We start from the raw sequence: 21,253 nt of genomic DNA, 5'->3' as shown, positions 1-21,253 counted from the left end.
AGTTTGGGTTATTAACAAAAGAGTTTGAAACAATAAATACACCCCCAAGGGACACAACACAAATAAAAGAAAAACACAGAATGACTTAAGGCCACAAAACCTAGTCCTGATCCTCCAAACAGCATCAATACTTAAGCAAAACAAAAAGGGCAAAAAGCAAAATAAACAAAGCATACACCACTTTAGAAGACAGCTACCTTGATAGGGTGACCACCTGCTAATAAGCACAAGGGGTATGTTTCTGAGGGACCAAGTGGGACACTGCTGATGTATGCTCATGAATAGGCAGACCAATGTGTATTTCTTTCTAAATAAAGATTCATAATACTTTGAACATTCAATGAACAGATGCACTTCCAATTCCGATTTACTTTAGCTATTTAATTTTATTTATTTTTCATTACAATTTATTCACTTTAAATAAATTATGATTTAAAATTAAAGGATTAACAGGAATTCTACACCACAGGAACTGTAAAAAAAAAAAAAAAAAAAGTCTTAACTCACGACTCCAGAGGTTCACAGAATGAGAAGGGGGAGGAAGGATGGTGAACTTAGATGTTGGTAAAGGCAGGCGCAGGACAAATATTCATTTTCTCAGTCTTTCTTGTACCCACACCTTCTCTTTTTAATTGCTGGTGGCGATGCCTCACACTCAGTCTCATTCTCCATTTTCTAATTGGAAAGCGCGCCCGAAAAAGTTTCTTCCCAGTGTGTCTGGTATGCACATGTGTGCGTAGTAGTCATGACAACAACGAAAAAGTTGACAACCTAGTCAGCAGTTCAACTGAGAGGTGGATGTGGCAACAGTAGCGTAGGCCTACTGAACCGTCAAGTAATGTTCGTTTGGCTGCCTCGGGCACCAGGATAGAGCAACCAACTTTTTTTGAGAAAGCATTGATTATGCGTGACACGGTCTCAATTTGCGGGACGCATGAATTGGGCTTCAAACGATGTGCGCACACGCGCTACGCGGGACAGGTGGTCACCCTATACAATGAACAAGACCTAGTGACTCAACCGGTATTTAACAGGTTCACAAAGTGTCACAGCTAAACAATAATGTTTTAAGGCTCAACAAGCTAAACTACCAAGCAAAGAGGCAAGCTGCTCTAAAACACAGCTGCCCTGTCTGTGTGGGAGAGCTGGGTTTAAATAAAAAAGGGTTCTCCACAGATTGGTGGGGCAATCAGGTCAATGTCCAATCCAGATGAGGATGATTGCAACAGGGAGTGGCTGAAGGCAAACCAGGAAGAGACACAAGGGGGCTGGAAGTTCCCACAGTGGCACCAACTAGCAGGAAGATGCAACTACACCTGCAAACATACACTAAGAATGAAAAACAAAACAGACCAAGGCCACTGGCCATAACATGATGGCTTTTAAGAATCCGGCGCTTACACACAGGGAGAGCCAGGAATATATAGTGCTCCTCCCAGGTGAAGCAGCTCCTATATAAATCAGAGCAGTTGCAGGTGTCATCACTGAGATCTGATTGCAGGTGAAACACAGAGAGTGACGTCATGGGACTGCAGCAGCAGCATGGGACTGCAGGAAGGGCTTGATCTTGGAGACATGGAATGTGGAATGGATCTTCATGTTTGACCATTTGTGCGACCGCCTTGACGGGTCCTGGTCACACAGGATGCAAAGCTTGGTCTCCACCTCCTGCTTTACCCTTTCAGATTGTCCATCCGTTTGAGGACGTAATCCAGAAAAAAGGCTAGCCGAGACCCCCAGGCAGGAGCAGAACTGAGGGCCCCTGTTGAAAATGATCTCTGATGGTAGTCCATTGTTATGCCATAAGCTGGTTGAATATGCTTATTATTATTATTAATTATAATTTGGTATTATAATTTAAATAATAAATCATTCAACTCAAAATTCCGCTATAACAAATATAGTTCAAATGGTGGTGATGTTAGCTATAAGCTTATAAGTATTTATACCACTAATGCATTAGTTAATTTGCTGTTATGAACTCATTTATGCTGGAATAAATGATCAGGTCGGACTGTTAACCGACGAGGTTTATCCAGCAGGCTGTGAGAACCCCAATGTAACTGCAATTAGAGTTTAAATCCTTATTCCTTATCACCATCCAATGATATTGTCTCTGTATTAATATCAGATGTTAACTCCAAAGGAGGTTAGCTCTGAATTCTGAATACCCAGGCAACTGTGAATTGGATTGAACACAAAACAACGTCCAAGCAGTTAAAGGGAACCTGCCCAGGAGGATTGTTGAGCTCATCCAATCTGTAGAAAAAGCCCTGGTCGATCTGAATGAGCTTGGCAAGACTGGTGCTATGAAGAACCCTCTTGTAACAAAAACAATAGAGAGTAAACTTCCTGATGGCCTGAAGAAGGAATGGCTTCTTCATGTAGCGGGCAAAGGTGATGAAGCTGAAGAAGACAGGCGATTTGACTACCTCCTCAAGTTTCTTCAAGGTCAAGAAGGCATCTATGAGAAGCTGGACCAACTGAGAGAGGAGGAACCAAAACCTGAACATCGGCAAGCTCGAACCAGGACTTCCACCCAACTGAGCAACCAGGCTCAAGGATGTGTGGTCTGCGGAGATGGCAAGCATAAGAAAAGGCTATACTTCTGCCAAAAGTTTTGCGCACTTAAGCTGTCAGAGAAAAGAGATGCTGTCAGGAAGCTGGGAGCCTGCAAAAAATGCCTGGAGATTCATAACGAAGGTGACTGTTGTAAATCAGAGTTTCCAGAGGCCAGACTGCAGAGAACCGCGTGCTGCAGAACACCACTATTATCTTTGCCCGAGAGCTGATGCGTCCAAAGGGAACGTCGTCCAGAGGTCCAACAGCAAAGTGGGAGGTGACACAAGAGAGAGTTACACCCAAGCTCAAGAAGAGTTCATTAAAAGCCTCTCACCTGAACTTGCAGAGAAGTATCGCAATGCCTTTTGCAACACTATAGCCAGAACCTCCCTCGTGTCCAACCAACCCAGTCTTCTAGCAGAGAATGGAATTGTGGAGTGGCCAGTCATCATGATGCTCTTAGAGGTCACAACCAATGCAGGACAAAAAATTGGGACTTTGATGGACCTGGCATCAGATACAAATTACATAACTCATGATGCAGCTGATCGTTTGAACCTTAGAAGTGAAGCCATAACCCTTGTTGTCCACGGTGTGGGAGGAATGAAAGTTCAAGTTACCACAAAACGGTACCTCCTAAAGATCCGGGTCCGCACAGAGCAAGGCAACTTCAGATCCCACCAACTCCTCTGCTATGGTTTGGACAGCATTGCAGAGATCCACAAACATGTGACAGCTAAAAGACTCCAAAAGTTCTTTCCAGATGTCCCCCAAAGTGAACTTGTGAGACCAAGACAGATACAGCTTTTGATAAGCCATAAAGAAGGGCGACTGGTCCCACAGAAAATACGCACTGTTGGGGACCTTGTGCTATGTGATGGGCCATTGGGAAAGACAATTGCAGGGACACACCCTTGTCTGTTTGAAGAAGCTACAGTTACAGCACACCAGTCCAGAGCGCACTTCGCCAGGTCAATGAGAACAGCAGCATTGATGTATGAAGAACATATTTGCGACAAACCTACCTAGTCTTCTTGTTCTGCTATTACCACTTGGGATTTTGTTGAATGGTGGAGATGGGATAGCATTGGTGCCCCCTGCACCCCAAAATGTGGAGGATGTCGCTGCGGCAGTTGTCAACCTGGTGGCAAAGAAATGACTCTGGCAGAAGAAAGGGAGCTGGAAGTTGTAAAGGGTGGCCTGACTTATGTTGGTGCTGATGACCACAGTGATAGCCCACACTGGCATGCAAGATATCCATGGCTCATGGACCCATCTACATTGCCAAACAACAGAAAAGCAGTGGAGGCAACCTTCCTCAGAACAGAGAGACAGCTCGCCAAAGAACCGCAGTGGAAAAAAGCCAACAGTGCTCAAGTTCACGAAATGGTTGACCGCCGGGCTGCAAAAAAGCTGACCAAAGAGGATCTAGCCAACTGGAATGGACCTGTCTGGTATATTAGTCATCTTATAGCACCCAACCCCCACTCTGTTACAACTCCAGTAAGACTTGTCTGGAATAGCAGTCAGAAGTACAAAGGCCAAAGTCTCAATGACTTTCTAATGAAAGGCCCTGATGTTCTCAACCCGATCCGAGCTGTCCTCCTCAAGTTCCGCCAAGGCTCCTTTGCTGCTCTAGGAGACGTCAGGAAAATGTACAATTCTGTGTGGCTTGAGGAGAGGGAAGTCCATCTACACAGGTTCTTGTGGCGTGATTCAGAGGGTGATGAGCTAGAACAGTATGCCGTAACCAGAGTGAATATTGGGGACAAACCAGCTGGTTGCATAGCACAACTTGCCATGAGAGAGACAGCTAACCTGCCTCAATTCAACCACCTCATAGAAGAATGGCAAGTATTAAATGAGCATATCTACATCGATGACATCTTAACATCCCACAACTGCCGAGAAAGACTTGAAGTCATCACAAAGAATGTGGAGCTAATTCTAAAAGCATGAGGGTTTGCATTGAAGCCTTGGGTCTTCTCAGGTCAAGGTAAAGGAGAAAGAGAAAAGGCATCACCAAATATTGTTGTCCTGCCGAACCAGCTTAAGGAGGAAGACAACAAGGCGCTCGGTCTCGGCTACATTGTGGATGAAGACATGTTGCATGTCATGGTGAGGGTCAACTTCTCCAGGCGAAAGAAAAAGATGAGACTTGGGCAAGACTTGCTGCTAGAAGAAGTACGAACGCAGACACCAGACCCGCTGACAAGACGTGAACTGTTGAGTCAAGTTGCTGGTTTGTACGACCCAGTTGGCCTGGCAACACCATCAAAGCAAAGAAGGGCTATCTTGGTCCGAAGGGCTTTCCAAGAGGCAAAACCAAAGTGCAGCATGGTCAAGGACACATGGGACCTTCCTCTGTCAGATGAGCTCCGCAAGGATGCTATTGGAATTTTTGAGGAGTACGTCCAGCTAAGCAAAGTAAGGTTCCCAAGAGCCCTTACTCCACCAAAGGCAACAACTGAACCAGTCGCTGTCACTTTTTCAGATGGCAGTGAAAGCTCCTATGGTGCTGTCCTCTACCTGCGGTGGAACTGTAACAAACAATTAACAATTCGACTAGTGGAGTCAAAAGCAAAGCTGACACCTTTAGACCAGAAGGGGGATGCGGTCAAAGCAGAACTTTGCGGTGCAGTTTTTGCATGCCGGCTGAAAAAGTACTTTGAACAGCATACCCAGATCCAGATAAAAAGGTGGTGCCATTTGTTAGACAGTCAGACTGTTCTTGGAGCTATCCAGCGTGAAAGCTATGGATTTCAGACTTTCTTTGCCAATAGAATTGGAGAGATCCAAGAAAGCACACGGCTACAGGACTGGTGGTGGATCCCAGGACCACTCAACAAAGCCGACATTATCACTAGAGGAGCTGGGCCAAGGGAACTTGATGCCCATTCAGAGTGGCAGCAAGGGCCAGAGTTTCTACATCTTCCAGAGAGCGAGTGGCCAGTTATGTCGTCAAAAGATGTGTCTGTGACAGCTCGAGAAAGCATTAACAATATGCAAAAGAAGTCATTTGTGGCAGCACTCACAAGAGCCCAAGCGAAAAAAAGTCTTCCAAGTCTTGTGGGACGACTTCCTGCTGGTGCAGCTGTCCTAAACTTGGTGAATGAGAGGCGCTTTAGTAGCCTAAAGTGTCTAATCAAGACTGTTGCTTTTATCTGGAGGGCCGCCAAAAAGTTTGCATCTGCAACAAAGTCCATTGAGAACCCAAAGTGGGAGGCGATTCCCACAAAACGAGTTATCACCGCCACAGAACGTCAAGAAGCAATAAGAGACATCTATCTTGCTGCTCAAGAAGGGGTGACGTTCCCAGCTACCACTACGGACCGCTTGGTTGTGTACAGAGAACCAGAATCTGGGTTACTAGTTTGCGGTGGGAGAATCCATGGCTTCAGGGAGGATGGCGCTGCAGTTCCCCTTTTGCCTTGTAATGCATGGGTCTCTACTTTATTGGCACGGGAGGCGCACGATGAGGGTCATGAAAGTGTGGCTGCAACCCTGCTGAAAATGAGGAGGAAAGCCTGGGTCATCCAAGGGAGGAAAATTGCCCAAAAAGTAGTGGAGAACTGCCTTTTCTGCAAAAAGTCAAGAGCAAGAAGGTGCAAACAAGTAATGGCTGACCTACCTCCTGAAAGAGCTACACCTGCAGCCCCGTTCGAGTTCACTACAGTCGACCTCTTCGGACCGTATCATGTCAAAGATGACATCAAGAAACGGGTCTCAATGAAAGTGTGGGGTGTCGTCTTCAGCTGTATGGCCAGCAGGGCAATTCATGCAGACTTGGTCAACACAATGTCGACAGAGAGCTTCTTGATGGCTTACCAACGCTTTACTGCAATAAGAGGGCACCCAAGAAAGATCTGGTCCGACCCGGGGACAAACTTCATTGGCTCTAAACCTGTCCTAAGAGAGCTGTACCAGTTCTTGGATACTCAGAATAGAACTTCAATAGAAGAGATGTCGGCTCAAAAAGGTACCAAGTGGGAGTGGATAATTCACCCTGCTGACTCACCTCACCGAAATGGGGCTGCTGAAGCCGCTGTCCGCATTCTCAAGAAGGCACTCCAGAGCCCGGGCAACAACACTGGCCTCAGCTACAGCGAGCTTCAGACAACACTACAACTTGCTGCAAACCTTGCCAACGAATGCCCAATAGACACCAGGGTGCAGAGCCATGAAGAAAGTGTGCAGTATGTGTCACCCAACACACTTCTCCTGGGCCGAGCCTCTCCAAGCGGTGAGATCAGAACATTTGACTTTGCAAACTACCCTTATAAGAGACTCAGAGAAATGCAGAACCAGGTCAACAAGTTCTGGAGGTCTTGGAGCCAGCTTGCCGGCCCAAACTTATTTCTGAGAAGTAAATGGCACACTCTGCATCGCAACGTTGCTATCGGAGATATTGTCTGGTTGTGCGACCAAAATGCAGTGAGGGGCCAATTCAAGCTAGGACGGGTGTCCGTCCGTCCGTCCGTCTTCTTCTGCTTATCCGGGGTCAGGTCGCGGGGGTAGCAGCTTCAGTAGGGAGGCCCAGATGTCCCTCTCCCCGGCCACTTGGGCCAGCTCCTCAGGAGGAATCCCAAGGCGTTCCCAGGCCAGCCGGGAGACCTAGTCCCTCCAGCGTGTCCTGGGTCTTCCCCTGGGCCTCCTCCCGGTGGGACGTGCCCGGAACACCTCACCAGGGAGGCGTCCAGGAGGCATCCTGACCAGATGCCCGAGCCACCTCAACTGGCTCCTCTCCACGTGGAGGAGCAGCGGCTCTACTCTGAGTCCTCCCCGGATGACTGAGCTCCTCACCCTATCTCTAAGGGAGAGCCCAGATCCTGAAAGAAGCTACCCAAACCACGGTTCTGCACAGAGATGTTCGACGCCTGGTTGTCTTACTACCAGTTGAGGACCAAACTCGGAGCTGACCGGCAGTAAGCAGGTGCTGATTTACGATCTTTCCATCGGTTCCCGTGGGAAGATCGAGTGGGAGGTGTGCTGACGAACTGCCTGGGAGCTCCTCCCATTCAATCAGTGGTGAACCAGGTGGAACAAATCTTCCAAGCAATCTGAGCATGCCAGTACCTGGCTCTGTTGTCTTTAGACAGTGGAAGGAGCATTAAAGAGCACCACAAAACCAAGGAAACTTCATCTTTGAAATCAAGGTATTTGTGCAAGATCAAGCCCTCCACAAAACTGTGAAGGACAGCCGGTAAGCGCCATATTGGCCATGTTTTGACTTTGATTGGACTTATTGCTGTAGTATTTGTAACTTCAAATGTTGTTTAGTTTTATCAAACAAGTGGGGTACAAAGGATAAGTAAGAGTCAAATTCATTGTTTCATAAAGAATGTTTGAAATGGATAAAAGTAATTTAAACATTGTAAACCAAGTTCTTAATTCAGTTTAGTCTTCAGAGTCTGAAATTTTGGCTAAAAAGAAATGTAAGATCTAGTAACTTGGCTAAAAAAGATCGAAACATAGTTTGGCTAAAATATAATGAGATCTATTTAATTAACATGAATATTAAACCAATTGAAGGTAAAAAAGGTATTTGGCTAAAGATACTTGGTTAAAAGATAAAGTATACATTTTGAAAATTAAAATACCAACTGTTTTGTTTGGTAGAACATATTTAGTTGTACGGTTACAATGAAAGTAATGTGTTTATCCGGGTTATATGTGAATGACTTTGTGCATTTAATTTGGCTGTCAACTCAGATAATAACTTGTATTTGTAATCTTTCTTTTGAGGTTTTTCACCCGTTTACTGCCAACCAAAGAATGGTAAATAAAAGACAAAGAACTGATCCCATGGCTGTTTATTGAGTGAAATCCTGTTAAAATCTTCATGTGGAGGGACTGTCCCTTTCAAGTGGGGAATTGCACAAAATAATAGATCAAAACTTGACAATATATATATATATATATATATATATATATATATATATATATATATATATATATATATATACACATATATATATATACATATATATACATATATTATGCTGATGACACTCAGCTTTATTTATCCATAAATCCTGACAAATCCAATCAATTACTTTGACTAGAATGTCTTGATGACGCCAAAACCTGGATGACTTTAAATGTCTTGCTTTTAACTTCTGACAAGACAGAAGTTGTAATCTTAAAAAAATAAACTTATTAATCAATCACTTAATCTGGATGGCATTAAATTGGCCTCTGGCAATAAAGTAAAAAACCTTGTGTCATGATGCAGCCCGAAGGCTGCATACTGAACATTTCTCACTCCGTCTCCAGTGCAGTCCTGACTAGGAACACCTGTCAGGCTGCAATCACCATGGACTCAATCCACCTGCTCACTCCACCATATAAACTCACCTCAGTTTGTCCATGGTTACTGGTTTGTCTCCAGTCCTCTGAACATCATGCCTGTCCTGTTCTTGCTCGTGTCCTGGTCCTGTCTGTTCCCGTCTGCCAGTTCCTGTACCCCTGCAACCGCTGTCTGGTAAATGACTCTGGCTTTCATCATCTACTTCTTGCTGCTTCAATAAACTCTGGAAACTAGCTCTGTGTGTGTGTACTGTGTTCTGGGTTCATCCAAGACAAATCATGATAGAACAAACCGGTCAAAGGATGAACTCAGTCACACACAGAGCTTGGTGGAGGAGCTGGCAGGACTCTGGATTCATTTGCCTGGGTCGCTGTTTTGCGACACCTTGCTTCTGGTTCGTCTCGCCTGGGTCGCTGTACTAAGACGCCTCGCCCCTGGTTCGTCTCGCCGAGATCACTATTCGCGATGCCCTGCCTCTGGTTCGTCTCCCCAGGGTCGCTGTTGCGACGCCTGCCTCTGGTTTGTCTGGTTCCGGCGCTCTCAAAGGTTCCGGCGCTCTCAAGGTTTCTGCGCTTACAGAGGGTCCTGCGCCCATGGGTTCCGATGCCTTCCCCGCGTCCACTTGCATCCTGCGGCGACAAGGGATCCTGCGCTCCTGAGTTTCTGCGCCCGTGAGGTTCCTGCACCCGATGGGTTCCAGCTTTTGTTTCGTTTTTTTGCCCGCCATCCTGATACCCCACTCCACCCGCCCAGGCAAGAAGGTTATTGGTCGTCTGGAAACCGACCTTGGGGGGGTGGGGGGGGGGGGTAATGTCATGATGCAGCCTGAACATTTCTCGCTCCGTCTCCAGTGCAGTCCTGATTAGGAACACCTGTCAGGCTGCAATCCCCATGGACTCATTCCACCTGCTCGCTCCACTATATAAACTCACCTCAGTTTGTCCATGGTTACCGGTTCGTCTCCAGTCCTCTAAACATCACGCCTGTCCTGTTCTTGATCGTGTCCTGGTCCTGTTCCTGTCTGTTCCCGTCTGCCAGTTCCTGTACCCCTGCAATCTCCATCTGGTAAATGACTCTGGCTTTCATCATCCACTTGTTGCTGCATCAATAAACTCTGGAAACTAGCTCTCTGTGTGTGTGTACTGTGTTCTGGGTTCATCCAAGAGAAATCATGACACCTTGGTGTTGTTTTTGACCAAGACATGTCCCATATTAAATCCCATATTAAACAGGTTTCCAGCATTTCCTTTTTTCACCTCTGGAATATTGCCAAAATTAGAAATATTTTGTCCAGGAGTGATGCTGAAAAACTAGTCCATGCTTTTGTTACTTGAAAGCTTCAATGCTATTGTATTTCTTTTATATCAGGAAGTCCACAAAATGCAGTTCAAAGTCTTCAGCGGATCCAAAATGCTGCAGCACGAATTCTGATGAAAATCAACAAGAGGGATCACATTTCTCCTATTTTAACTTCCCTTCACTGGCTTCTTGTTAAATCAAGAATTTAATTTAAAATTCTCCTTCTCACATATAAACCCTTAATAACCAAGCTCAAGTTATATCATTGATTTGGTTACTGACTGAATTATCAGGTCACCAGCTTCTGATTAATTACAGAAAGATTTGGCCAATAATGGACCTGTCATCAGCCCATGAGTTGCATGCTGGTGTAGTCCGAGACAGGTCGGGTCTGGAATCACGCATGGCAAAATTAATTAATCTGTTGCATGGAGTCACCATAACTCCTAGAAGTCAGGCTGCTTCAGCTGCTGCTGCTGGTAACCCTTCTGTCCCTCCTCAGATTGTTAGCAGAGAACCCCACTTAATTCCCCCACAGTCAGTTAAAGGGGATCCGGATCAGTGCTGATCATTTGACTCAGTATCAGATTCAGTTCCAGTTGCTACCTTCTTCCTTTCCCACAGAGCATTCCAGGGTTACTTTTTTCATCTCCCTGCTATCTGGTAAGGCCACAGCAGAACGTTACTACGACATGGGTGACTGAGGTCTGCTGGTTGTCAAACTGGCACTGGAAGAATGCAGTCCCTGGCTGGAGGGAGCTAAGGAGCCATTCCAATTTTGGACAGACCACAACAACATTGAATTCCTTCTGTCTGTCCGTCCGTCCGTCCGTCCGTCCGTCCGTCCATCTTCTTCCACTTATCTGGGGTCGGGTCGTGGGGGTAGCAGCTTCAGTAGGGAGGCCCAGACGTCCCTCTCCCCGGCCACTTGGGCCAGCTCCTCCGGAGGAATCCCAAGGCGTTCCCAGGCCAGCCGGGAGACCTAGTCCCTCCAGTGTGTCCTGGGTCTTCCCCTGGGCCTCCTCCCGGTGGGACGTGCCCGGAACACCTCACCAGGGAGGCGTCCAGGAGGCATCCTGACCAGATGCCCGAGCCACCTCAACTCGATTTACCAGTCGATCTATGTTCCTACCCTCATCTATGGTCATGAGCTTTGGGTCGTGACCGAAAAAACGAGATCCCGGATACAAGCGGCTGAAATGAGTTTTCTCCGTAGTGTGTCTGGGCTCTCCCTTAGAGATAGGGTGAGGAGCTTAGTCATCCGGGGAGGACTCAGAGTAGAGCCGCTGCTCCTCCACGTGGAGAGGAGCCAGTTGAGGTGGCTCGGGCATCTGGTCAGGATGCCTCCTGGACGCCTCCCTGGTGAGGCGACCAGGACTGCCCGACTGTAACACCCGACTGCCAAATGCCCTAAAGAACGTATGTTCGTTCCTTACCAGCTGGTAACTAAGGCTCTGAAATTCTGCCATATGTTAAAGCTGTTTCGTCATCCTGGTCAAATCCAAACGCTTCACTTAGTATTCTCCCAGTTTTGGAGGGAGACTGTCAAGAAAGACGTTGTGGAGTATGTCCAAGTCCCACAAGAGACCCCCGGCAGGTCTGCTGCGACCTCTTCCTGTTCCTTCACTTTCTTGGTCTCTGTTGATGGACTTTGTTACAGGTCTACCTCCGTCTGATGGACACACAGTCATCCTCACAATTGTCAATAGGGTCACTAAGATGGTACACCTAGTCCCCTTGAATAAACTACCTTCATCCAAGGAGTTAGAAGACACACTGACCCGCGAGGTGTTCTGCTTTCACGGCCTGCCTACAGACATAGTGTCTGACCGAGGTTCCTGTATTTGTCTCTTGTTTCTGGAAGGAGTCCTGTTTCTGCCTAGATGTATCCGTCAGCCTATCAACCGGTTCTCATATCCCCCAAACAGATGGACGCTCCGAGAGGGCGAATCAGGAGGTTGAGACCAAGCTGCACATCATTTGTGTCCCATCCTGCACCACTGGTCTGTCCCCATTTTATGTTGTGTATGGTTATCAGCCACCGGTGTTCTCCATCCAGGAAAGAAAGGCCAAGGTTCCCAAGAAAGTTCCTGGAACTTTCTTGGGAACCACTGAAAAGAGGAGACACACACACACACACACACACACACACACACACACACACACACACACACTAATGAAACTAATAAACTCCCTAAATCGTCATTAATGTCTAACCGATTTATCGGGTCTCCATCTTCTGATTCTTTACGAAAACTGAGCTAAAGGTTTCAAAAGTAAATGTACACACTACTTTCATGTATTAATTAAAACAGTAACACAACTCATATTTGAAATAGAGTAGCTAGTAACTAAATTTACATTTTAAAGTAACCTACAAAATACTGGTCATGAGCAAAATTGCTTTGAAGTACTGACATGGTTGAGCTAATTTCTTTACTCTAGGCATTTTAGTAGTTTTTTGTGTTAAAAACAACCCTCGCACTTTGACATGCATAATTGTCTTTCATATGACTAATTTTGTGTGCATGTGTGGATAATCGTGGTTGTTTACTGCCATTTTCTGTGAATTTCTTCTGAGTAGCTTTATTACAATTTACACCATTCAAATTTACCTTATATCAGGGGTGCTCACACTTTTTCAGCATGCGAGCTACTTATAAAACAACCAAGTCAAAATGATCTACCTACCCATGACAAAAAAGCAAAACATATAACTATTTTCAAGTTTATTAAGTATTATTTGTATGTACAATGTATGTTGATGTACCTTGCATAACGGAATAAGCTAATATTGCACAACACACATAATAAGTATTTACATTTAGTTTACTTTGATGACTTGCACTGAATTAAATCAGCCAGGGATACATAGTCCGGACAGTAGCTGCTGACAGCCAGCCTCAAGCACATTTCCAAATGTTCATCCGTCATGGTGGAACGGTATTTAGACTTAATGATCTTCATTTATGAAAAGGCTGACTCACATAAATACGTCAAGATAAATAATGCAGTCAAGAGTGTAGCACATTTCCTCATGTTGGAGTACTTTTCCTCTGTGAGTAAGTTCCAGAACTGTCCATGAGCTCTCGACTTTAGCTCAATGTCAGTTTGTAGAGTCAAAATCTCATCTTCCACTCCAGAAGAGTTCAAGTGAAACAGTGCTGCAATGTTTGATGCCAGTGAATCAACCTCAGCATCTTCCTGAAAAGGATAGCACATGAATGTAGCGACTGGCTTGCGCAAAGAAAAGTCTTGAAAGCGTTTGTCAAACTCTGACAGACAATTGTTCATCTGGTCCGTGTAGCGTGCACTGTCAAGTTGCTCACAAGCCTTCCCTTGCATCTCCAGCTCTGATGCCAGGTTCTGGAATATTGCCAAATCATGGCGCTGCAGCTTTGAGGCTAAATGTTGCATCTTTCATTTGAAAGAGTTAACTGAGCTAATCATATTGATCACCGTTTTGTCTTTTCCTTGCAGCTCAAGGTTTGGATCATTCAACAAGTTTGCCAGATCAGTTAAAAATGCCAAGTCCAACAGCCATTGACCATCATTTAGTTGCATGGAAAAACTCTTTAATCTCCGGGCAGAGTTCTCAAAATCTTTGTGAATCATGAGGAGATCCCTGGTTGGTCACTGTGTTTACCAGCCAGGTTACTGAAAGCCAAGGAATAAATGCTGACAGGTGACATGGCCACAGGTGGAAATAATTCATTAATTATCTTAAAGAGCAGAGAGACGCGCTTACCAAGGAAGTTGTTGTTAGCTGTTCTATCCGTTGAACTTTCTGGCCTGCTGGTTCATAAATCCAAAGAAACCTTTGACCACCGCTACTTTCATCCATTCCATCTGGGGCCAGTTTGAGACGATCTTCCAAAAGTTAAAATGATGAACACCAATAAACCTCAGACTGGTAGATGTCCGCTTTGCAAAGACCCGTCCTATTCTCCTTCTGATTAACTAGTGCTCCGGCTCTGCCAGGTTTAATTGGTTGAGAGCAGCTTCTGTTTAAAATCTTTAATAAAAAAGTCTAGACGGAACTTTTAGCGCTCGTTTTTCAAATGACGGAAATTCGTCCAACGACGGAGAACTTTAACCCCTGCATATGTTTTAGCAAGGCCTTAAAATCCGAGATAATTCGCTAACAGGCTTTATTTTCCAACGTCTTCTTCTTCTTCTTCTTCTTGAAATGTATTGGCAGTTGGCAAAAAACTTTAGGTGAGCATTACCGCCACCAACTGGTAAGAAGTGTGGACCACATGATTTTCAACGTCACTATGTGATCGACCAGTACTGCCTCCGTGATCGACTGGTCGATCGCGATCGACTTAATGAGCACCCCCGCCTTATATGACACATATGTTTCTAAATAGACTGGAATTGATAACATTTTTAGTATATCTGGATGTGTGCTGAATAGGGTAAAAAATAGTAATGCTTCCAAATTTACTTTCACCTTTTCAAAAGGTTTGACAAGGTAGGGTATCAACATGCAGCTTTATCTATAGGCATTACCTGCAGTCTTGACGTGGGTTTGACACATATCCTGGGTATGCTCCAGCAGTGATGGCACGACACATTTTGCTGTCTCGGTCTGATGGCAAGAGGGTCCCTGCTCGCACCATCAGACCTAGACAGTGGTGAAATGTGTTTCTCTCCTCTGGACCATCTTCTGTGAAGAAACAGTGGCCTAGTGTGTCATAACCCACCACATCTTTTACCTGGGAGCGAAACAAAGCACTGAATTGAAAAGACCACAGAAGACATAACAAATTCTTAAAAGAATTTTCTCAACACTATGTACATCTTACAAATCTTTGTGTATCTTTGAACATGATACAATTTTGACACTAGACACAGTTGGCAGACAAGATTTTCTGCTAAAAATATAGCTAAGAAGTGAAGCACCAGGAAGATTTTTGCTGAGCAGCTGACTGAGCACCCAATCATTTGGTGACCTAGATTGCTATGTTTATGTTACCACAAAACTGCTGAAACATTGCATATTAAAAAACACAAGCTATCAAAAAAGGTATGTTAAAATCACAGTCTTTTTATACATCTCAATGTTTTAGTACCATAGGTTTAGTCTTGTGAAAAATAAATATTCCCTACATGGTAGGTGTCAGGACTCAGCCAGCAGGGCCGTGCAGCCTGCTGCCGGTTCTGCTGTTTTTCTCCACAGGTGTTCGGGATTAATTGGCGGGCGGAGCACACACACCTGTGGGTCATTGATCAGCACCGGGCAGTACTACAAGAACAGCGCACAGACAGCGGGAGGATGCCAGAGTGTTACCGTCGTGGTATGCAAGCCAGCTTCGGCCTCTAGCTCAGATCAAGTTTCGTGAAAGATAAGATCCCTACCTTTGTGTCTCCCAGGTTTCTCCTTCGTGTCCAGACGCCATCGTCCAAGCCAACATCCCTCAGACTCCACCAGTTACTCCTCCGACAGTTCCTCCCTCGTGACTTCATCCTGGTACCTCCTGACCAGCCACCACCTCTGGACCTCTGCCACAGCCGAACTACAACTGGTTCCTCCCGCTGATCTGGATCCCTGGATCTCTCGGTGCTGCTCGGACCCGTCCCCGCCTCCACTCCCTGGTCTCCCGGACGCCTGTGGCATCACCACCAGACCATCCCTGAGTCCTCGTCATTTCCTCCCCGGTCTGGTTTCTCCACCTCGTGGTAAGCTAGCGTCCAGCAGTACTTCTCCCATTGCCCCTCCAACCGTTAACAGTTCCTCTCATTCTTCTAGATTGCTCCGGTTCCCCGTCCTCCTGTTTCCCGTTCGAGTTCCGGCCTCCAGCACAATCCCTTCCCCCGCGTACTTGCACTTCAATAAACCTTTTCTGAATCTACCTGTTCCCGAGTGTATTCTGCATGTGGGCGAAACACCTAAAGCCAAACATGACAGAAGAACACTCTGGCCACCAATTAGACCCAGCAGATACATTCGGCAGAACCTTAACAGCTCAACAGGAACAGATTCGGGGTTTAGAATCTTCAATGGTCGGGTTGCGAGACCAGATGCAGGGGTTAGCTGCTCAGTTGAGCCAGTTAGCTAATATGGTTAGCGCTAGCCAGCAGCCAGCCGCTTCCGCACCTTCAAATCCCTCCCCCCAGCCTACGTCAGGGGCTCCGCCCACACCAGCTCCCGAAACCTCCTCCCCGTCTCCGGAGAAGTACTGCGGAGAGGCGGGGGATTGCGGTGGATTTCTTTTTCAGTGCTCCCTTGTGTTCAACCGGTCCCCGCACATCTTCGCACATGATCACACCAAGATCTCTTACGTGTTACGGCTTTTAACCGGCCGAGCTCTGAGATGGGCAGAATCCCGTTTTCCGAACTGTGACCAATTCGGTTGCACATTTAGCGAATTCATTGCAGAATTCAAGACAGTGTTTGCGGCAGAATCAGATGAGGCCCAGGACTCCCAGCGTTTACTCACTCTACGGCAGCGGGGCAGGCGAATTGCTGATTACGCAATCGAGTTCCGCACTGTGGCAGCCGCGGTCGGTTGGGAAGAGCGGGCGTTAAGATCAGTCTTTTTTCAGTCCTTAGACGAGTCTCTTAAGGATGAATTGGCACGGGTGGAACAGCCAGGCTCCCTGAATGAATACATCGCTTTGGCAGTTCGATTAGATAACCGCTTACGAGCGCGAGGAAAGAGCCGCCCCGAGCGGCAGCCAGCTTTCCGACCGGCTCCAATCGAGCGGACCCCAGCTAGACCGATTGTAGCTCCTCCCTCCCCGCCGGAGCCCATGCAGTTGGGCCGTGTCAGACTCACCCCCGAAGAGAGGCAACAACGCATGAGCTCTCGGCTCTGTATTTATTGTGCGTCTCCTGCTCATTTTATAAGGGACTGCCCCGATCGGCCAAAAGATCAGGTCCGTCGGTTGTAGGGGAGAAACCGGCGGATCAGAATAAGCCCTCTCCTTCATCTCCTCCGCGTCTTTGTTTACCTGCTGTAGTCGTCTCTGGTCGGGACACGTTTAAGCTATCGGCTTTAGTGGATTCAGGCTGTGATTTTAATCTAGTTGATCGGTCATTTGCTCTTCAGGCCAAGTTAGAGACAGTTCCTTTAGATTCCCCTCTCCAGGTTTCTGCCCTGGATGGTGGGGCTCTCCCGCGAATAACTCATAAGACACTTCCTCTTGAACTCGTGGTTTCAGGTAATCACCGTGAACACGTCTCCTTTTTAGTCTTTCCTGTTAAACAGGCTCCTGTAGTACTTGGTTTCCCTTGGTTACAGCATCACAATCCCCTAATCAACTGGACTGATCGAAGGGTGGAGACCTGGTCACCAAATTGTCACGCTCACTGCTTACAGTCAGCTGTTCCCTCATCCCCGACTTCCACTTTGACCAGCACTCAGGTGGACCCAGAGGTTCTAAAGTTAGTTCCCACGCACTACCATGACCTAGGCCTGGTTTTTAGTAAGGAGCAGGCCAGTTCTCTCCCTCCGCACCGCCCGTATGACTGTGCGATTGAGCTCTTGCCGGGTGCCCCTTTACCATCTAGCCGCCTCTATAATATTTCTCAGGCTGAGCGTCAGGCGCTCGAGAAGTATATTAAGGAGTCTCTAGCTGCAGGGCTCATTCGCGCTTCGTCTTCTCCTCTAGGAGCAGGGTTCTTCTTCGTAGGCAAAAAGGATGGTTCCCTTAGGCCTTGCATAGACTATCGGGGGTTAAACGCCATAACAGTCAAGAATAAATACCCCCTTCCGCTCCTTTCGTCCGCATTAGAACCCGTGCAATCAGCCACCATTTTCACTAAGCTGGATCTGCGCAATGCTTACCACTTGGTGCGGATCCGCCGGGGAGACGAGTGGAAGACAGCTTTCAAGACCCCTTTAGGACATTTTGAATATCTAGTCATGCCGTTTGGTTTGTGCAATGCCCCCGCTGTTTTCCAGGCCCTGGTTAATGATGTCCTGCGAGACTTTCTCAACGTCTTCGTGTTTGTCTACCTCGATGATATCCTGATCTACTCCCGTGACCCATCCGAGCACTACAAACATGTCCGTCTCGTCCTCCAACGTCTCCTCGAAAACAGGCTTTTTGTGAAGGCGGAAAAATGTGAGTTCCATAAATCATCCGTTACCTTCCTGGGACTAATCCTGGAAGGGGGGCAGGTGCGGTCTGACCCAGAGAAGATCCGTGCTGTCCTCGACTGGCCCCAGCCGGAGTCCAGAAGAGACCTCCAGCGATTCCTTGGCTTCGCCAATTTTTACAGACGTTTCATTCGAGGTTACAGTCAGATCGCCGCCCCCCTTCACGCTCTCACCTCAGTCAAGACATCCTTCACCTGGACTCCCGAGGCCCACTCAGCATTTGTCGATCTCAAGAACCGGTTTTCCAGCGCACCCATTCTCATTTACCCTGATCCCTCGAAACAATTCATCGTTGAAATCGACGCCTCAGACTCAGGAGTGGGAGCAGTCCTATCCCAGGTGTCCGGTCGAGACCATAAGCTCCACCCGTGCGCCTTCTTCTCCAGGCGTTTGTCTCCGGCAGAGCGGAACTATGACGTCGGAGACAGAGAGCTGTTGGCCATCAAGCTCGCCCTGGAGGAGTGGCGTCACTGGTTGGAGGGGTCTGAGCAGCCCGTCCTCATTTGGACAGATCATAGGAATTTGGAATATATACAGACTGCGAGAAGGTTAAACCCCCGCCAGGCCCGGTGGTCCCTCTTTTTCTCACGCTTCAACCTCACCATCTCCTACCGCCCCGGCTCCAAGAACGTGAAACCTGACGCCCTGTCCCGTCTGTACTCCACCTCCGACTCCGAGAACGAACCCGCTCCGATCCTACCTCCCTCCTGCGTGCTTGGTGCTCTCCAGTGGGAGGTACAGGACCTCATCACCCGTGCCCTTCCTGCAGACCCAGACCCCGGAACCGGTCCACCTAACCGCTCATATGTTCCATCCTCCGTTAGATCTCAAGTCATCCAGTGGGCCCACTCTGAAAAGTTCTCAGCTCATCCCGGAATCCATCGGACACAGACCCTCCTCGCCTGTAGTTTCTGGTGGCCCACCATGTTTCAAGACGTTAAGCAGTTTGTTCTCTCATGTCCTGTTTGTGCCCAAAACAAGCCATCCAATAGACCACCTGCCGGCCTCCTTCAACCCTTACCTGTTCCTGAACGCCCCTGGTCCCACATAGCCTTAGACTTCGTCACCGGACTCCCTTCCTCCCAAGGCATGACCGTCATCCTCACCGTTATTGACCGGTTCTCCAAGGCCTGCCACCTCATCCCACTTCGCAAGCTCCCCTCCGCCTTTCTCACGGCCCAGCTCCTGGTAAGACATGTCTTCCGCCTCCATGGGATACCCCGCGAAATCCTGTCTGACCGTGGTCCCCAGTTTATTTCTCGGGTTTGGAAGGAGTTTGCCGCGGCCCTCGGGGCCGGGTATACCCTGACTTCAGGCTACCATCCCCAGACCAACGGTCAGACGGAGAGAATGAACCAGGAGCTGGAGACCGCCCTTCGTTGTCTCACTTCCAAGAACCCTTCTGAATGGAGTAAGTACCTCCCCTGGGTCGAGTACGCACATAACAGCCACGTCTCCTCAGCTACCGGCCTCTCTCCTTTCGAAGTATCTCTTGGTTATCAACCCCCACTGCTCACGGACAGCAACCACCAGATCACCATTCCCTCCGTTCAGGACCACATCAACCGCTGCAAGCAAGTTTGGACCCAGACTATTCAAGCCCTCCAGAAAACCGCCGAACAGAACCGCCACTTTGCGGACCAGCGGCGGGTCCCAGCTCCCACGTACCACCCTGGTCAACGTGTCTGGTTGTCAACCCGCGACCTTCCCTCCCGAGCTGCCTCCCGAAAGTTGTCTCCCCGATTCACCGGCCCCTACGAAATCGTCTCCGTGATAAGCCCCACCACAGTCCGTCTTCGTCTCCCATCCCACTCCCGTGTGCACCCCACCTTCCAGGCCAAGCCAGCTTCGGCCTCTAGCTCAGATCAAGTTTCGTGAAAGATAAGATCCCTACCTTTGTGTCTCCCAGGTTTCTCCTTCGTGTCCAGACGCCATCGTCCAAGCCAACATCCCTCAGACTCCACCAGTTACTCCTCCGACGGTTCCTCCCTCGTGACTTCATCCTGGTACCTCCTGACCAGCCACCACCTCTGGACCTCTGCCACAGCCGAACTACAACTGGTTCCTCCCGCTGATCTGGATCCCTGGATCTCTCGGTGCTGCTCGGACCCGTCCCCGCCTCCACTCCCTGGTCTCCCGGACGCCTGTGGCATCACCACCAGACCATCCCTGAGTCCTCGTCATTTCCTCCCCGGTCTGGTTTCTCCACCTCGTGGTAAGCTAGCGTCCAGCAGTACTTCTCCCATTGCCCCTCCAACCGTTAACAGTTCCTCTCATTCTTCTAGATTGCTCCGGTTCCCCGTCCTCCTGTTTCCCGTTCGAGTTCCGGCCTCCAGCACAATCCCTTCCCCCGCGTACTTGCACTTCAATAAACCTTTTCTGAATCTACCTGTTCCCGAGTGTATTCTGCATGTGGGCGAAACACCTAAAGCCAAACATGACAGAAGGGATGAGCATTTTTACCATTCAGTTCAAAATATGATAATGTGTTTTTGATTAACATATTTATCTTTGCCCAAGCTCAAAACGTTTAGATGTGTTAATTTTATTTGTTCTTGCTCATTTATATTTGGTTTATAGTGACAAAATAATTTCAGGGAGAAGATTTTCAAACTGACCAGAAGTCCATTGGAGCCATGGATTGTAACACAGCGGGAGAAAGAGTGATGAATGGCAAGATCACTGACAAATGTTGGGGGGTTGTAGCCTCCTTGCTCATCCACATCTCCATTCATGTGAAAATGAACTGGATAGTGACCCATTGTTTGTTGACCCATGTGCTGAAGCTCCAAACCAGAGATATGAAGAGCTTTAAAACCTCGTTGTACCTGATAAATGGAACAAATAAAAAAATGAAAGACAATAATGTAAGGCAAAAGGCTAGGCCATCCTTTGAAGAACATCTAAAAGAGTAATTATTGAGGCACATTTAAAAAAAACTTAAAGAATGGTTAAGAGGCTCCTCTACCAT

The 21,253-nt window shown here is 47.5% G+C and overlaps 1 protein-coding gene across 2 annotated transcripts in view; it reads right to left on the bottom strand.

Moving 5' to 3' along the window:
* The window catches only part of LOC105920858 (cell migration inducing hyaluronidase 1), a 470,202-nt gene that overhangs the window by 183,622 nt on the left and 265,327 nt on the right, over positions 1 to 21,253 (bottom strand). For both annotated transcript variants that reach the window (XM_036128814.1, XM_036128815.1), the window contains exons 13-14: positions 20,901 to 21,110; positions 14,687 to 14,892 (exon numbers count right to left, since the gene is read on the bottom strand). In XM_036128814.1, the coding sequence (XP_035984707.1) occupies positions 14,687 to 14,892; positions 20,901 to 21,110 (416 nt within the window). The remainder of the gene's footprint in view (positions 1 to 14,686; positions 14,893 to 20,900; positions 21,111 to 21,253) is intronic.

The sequence above is a fragment of the Fundulus heteroclitus genome, unplaced genomic scaffold (genome assembly GCF_011125445.2).
Source record: "Fundulus heteroclitus isolate FHET01 unplaced genomic scaffold, MU-UCD_Fhet_4.1 scaffold_121, whole genome shotgun sequence".
In the NCBI taxonomy this organism is placed as follows: Eukaryota; Metazoa; Chordata; class Actinopteri; order Cyprinodontiformes; family Fundulidae; genus Fundulus; species Fundulus heteroclitus.
Note: the sequence above shows the minus strand (reverse complement) of the source record. Positions and strands in the feature narration are given on the sequence as shown.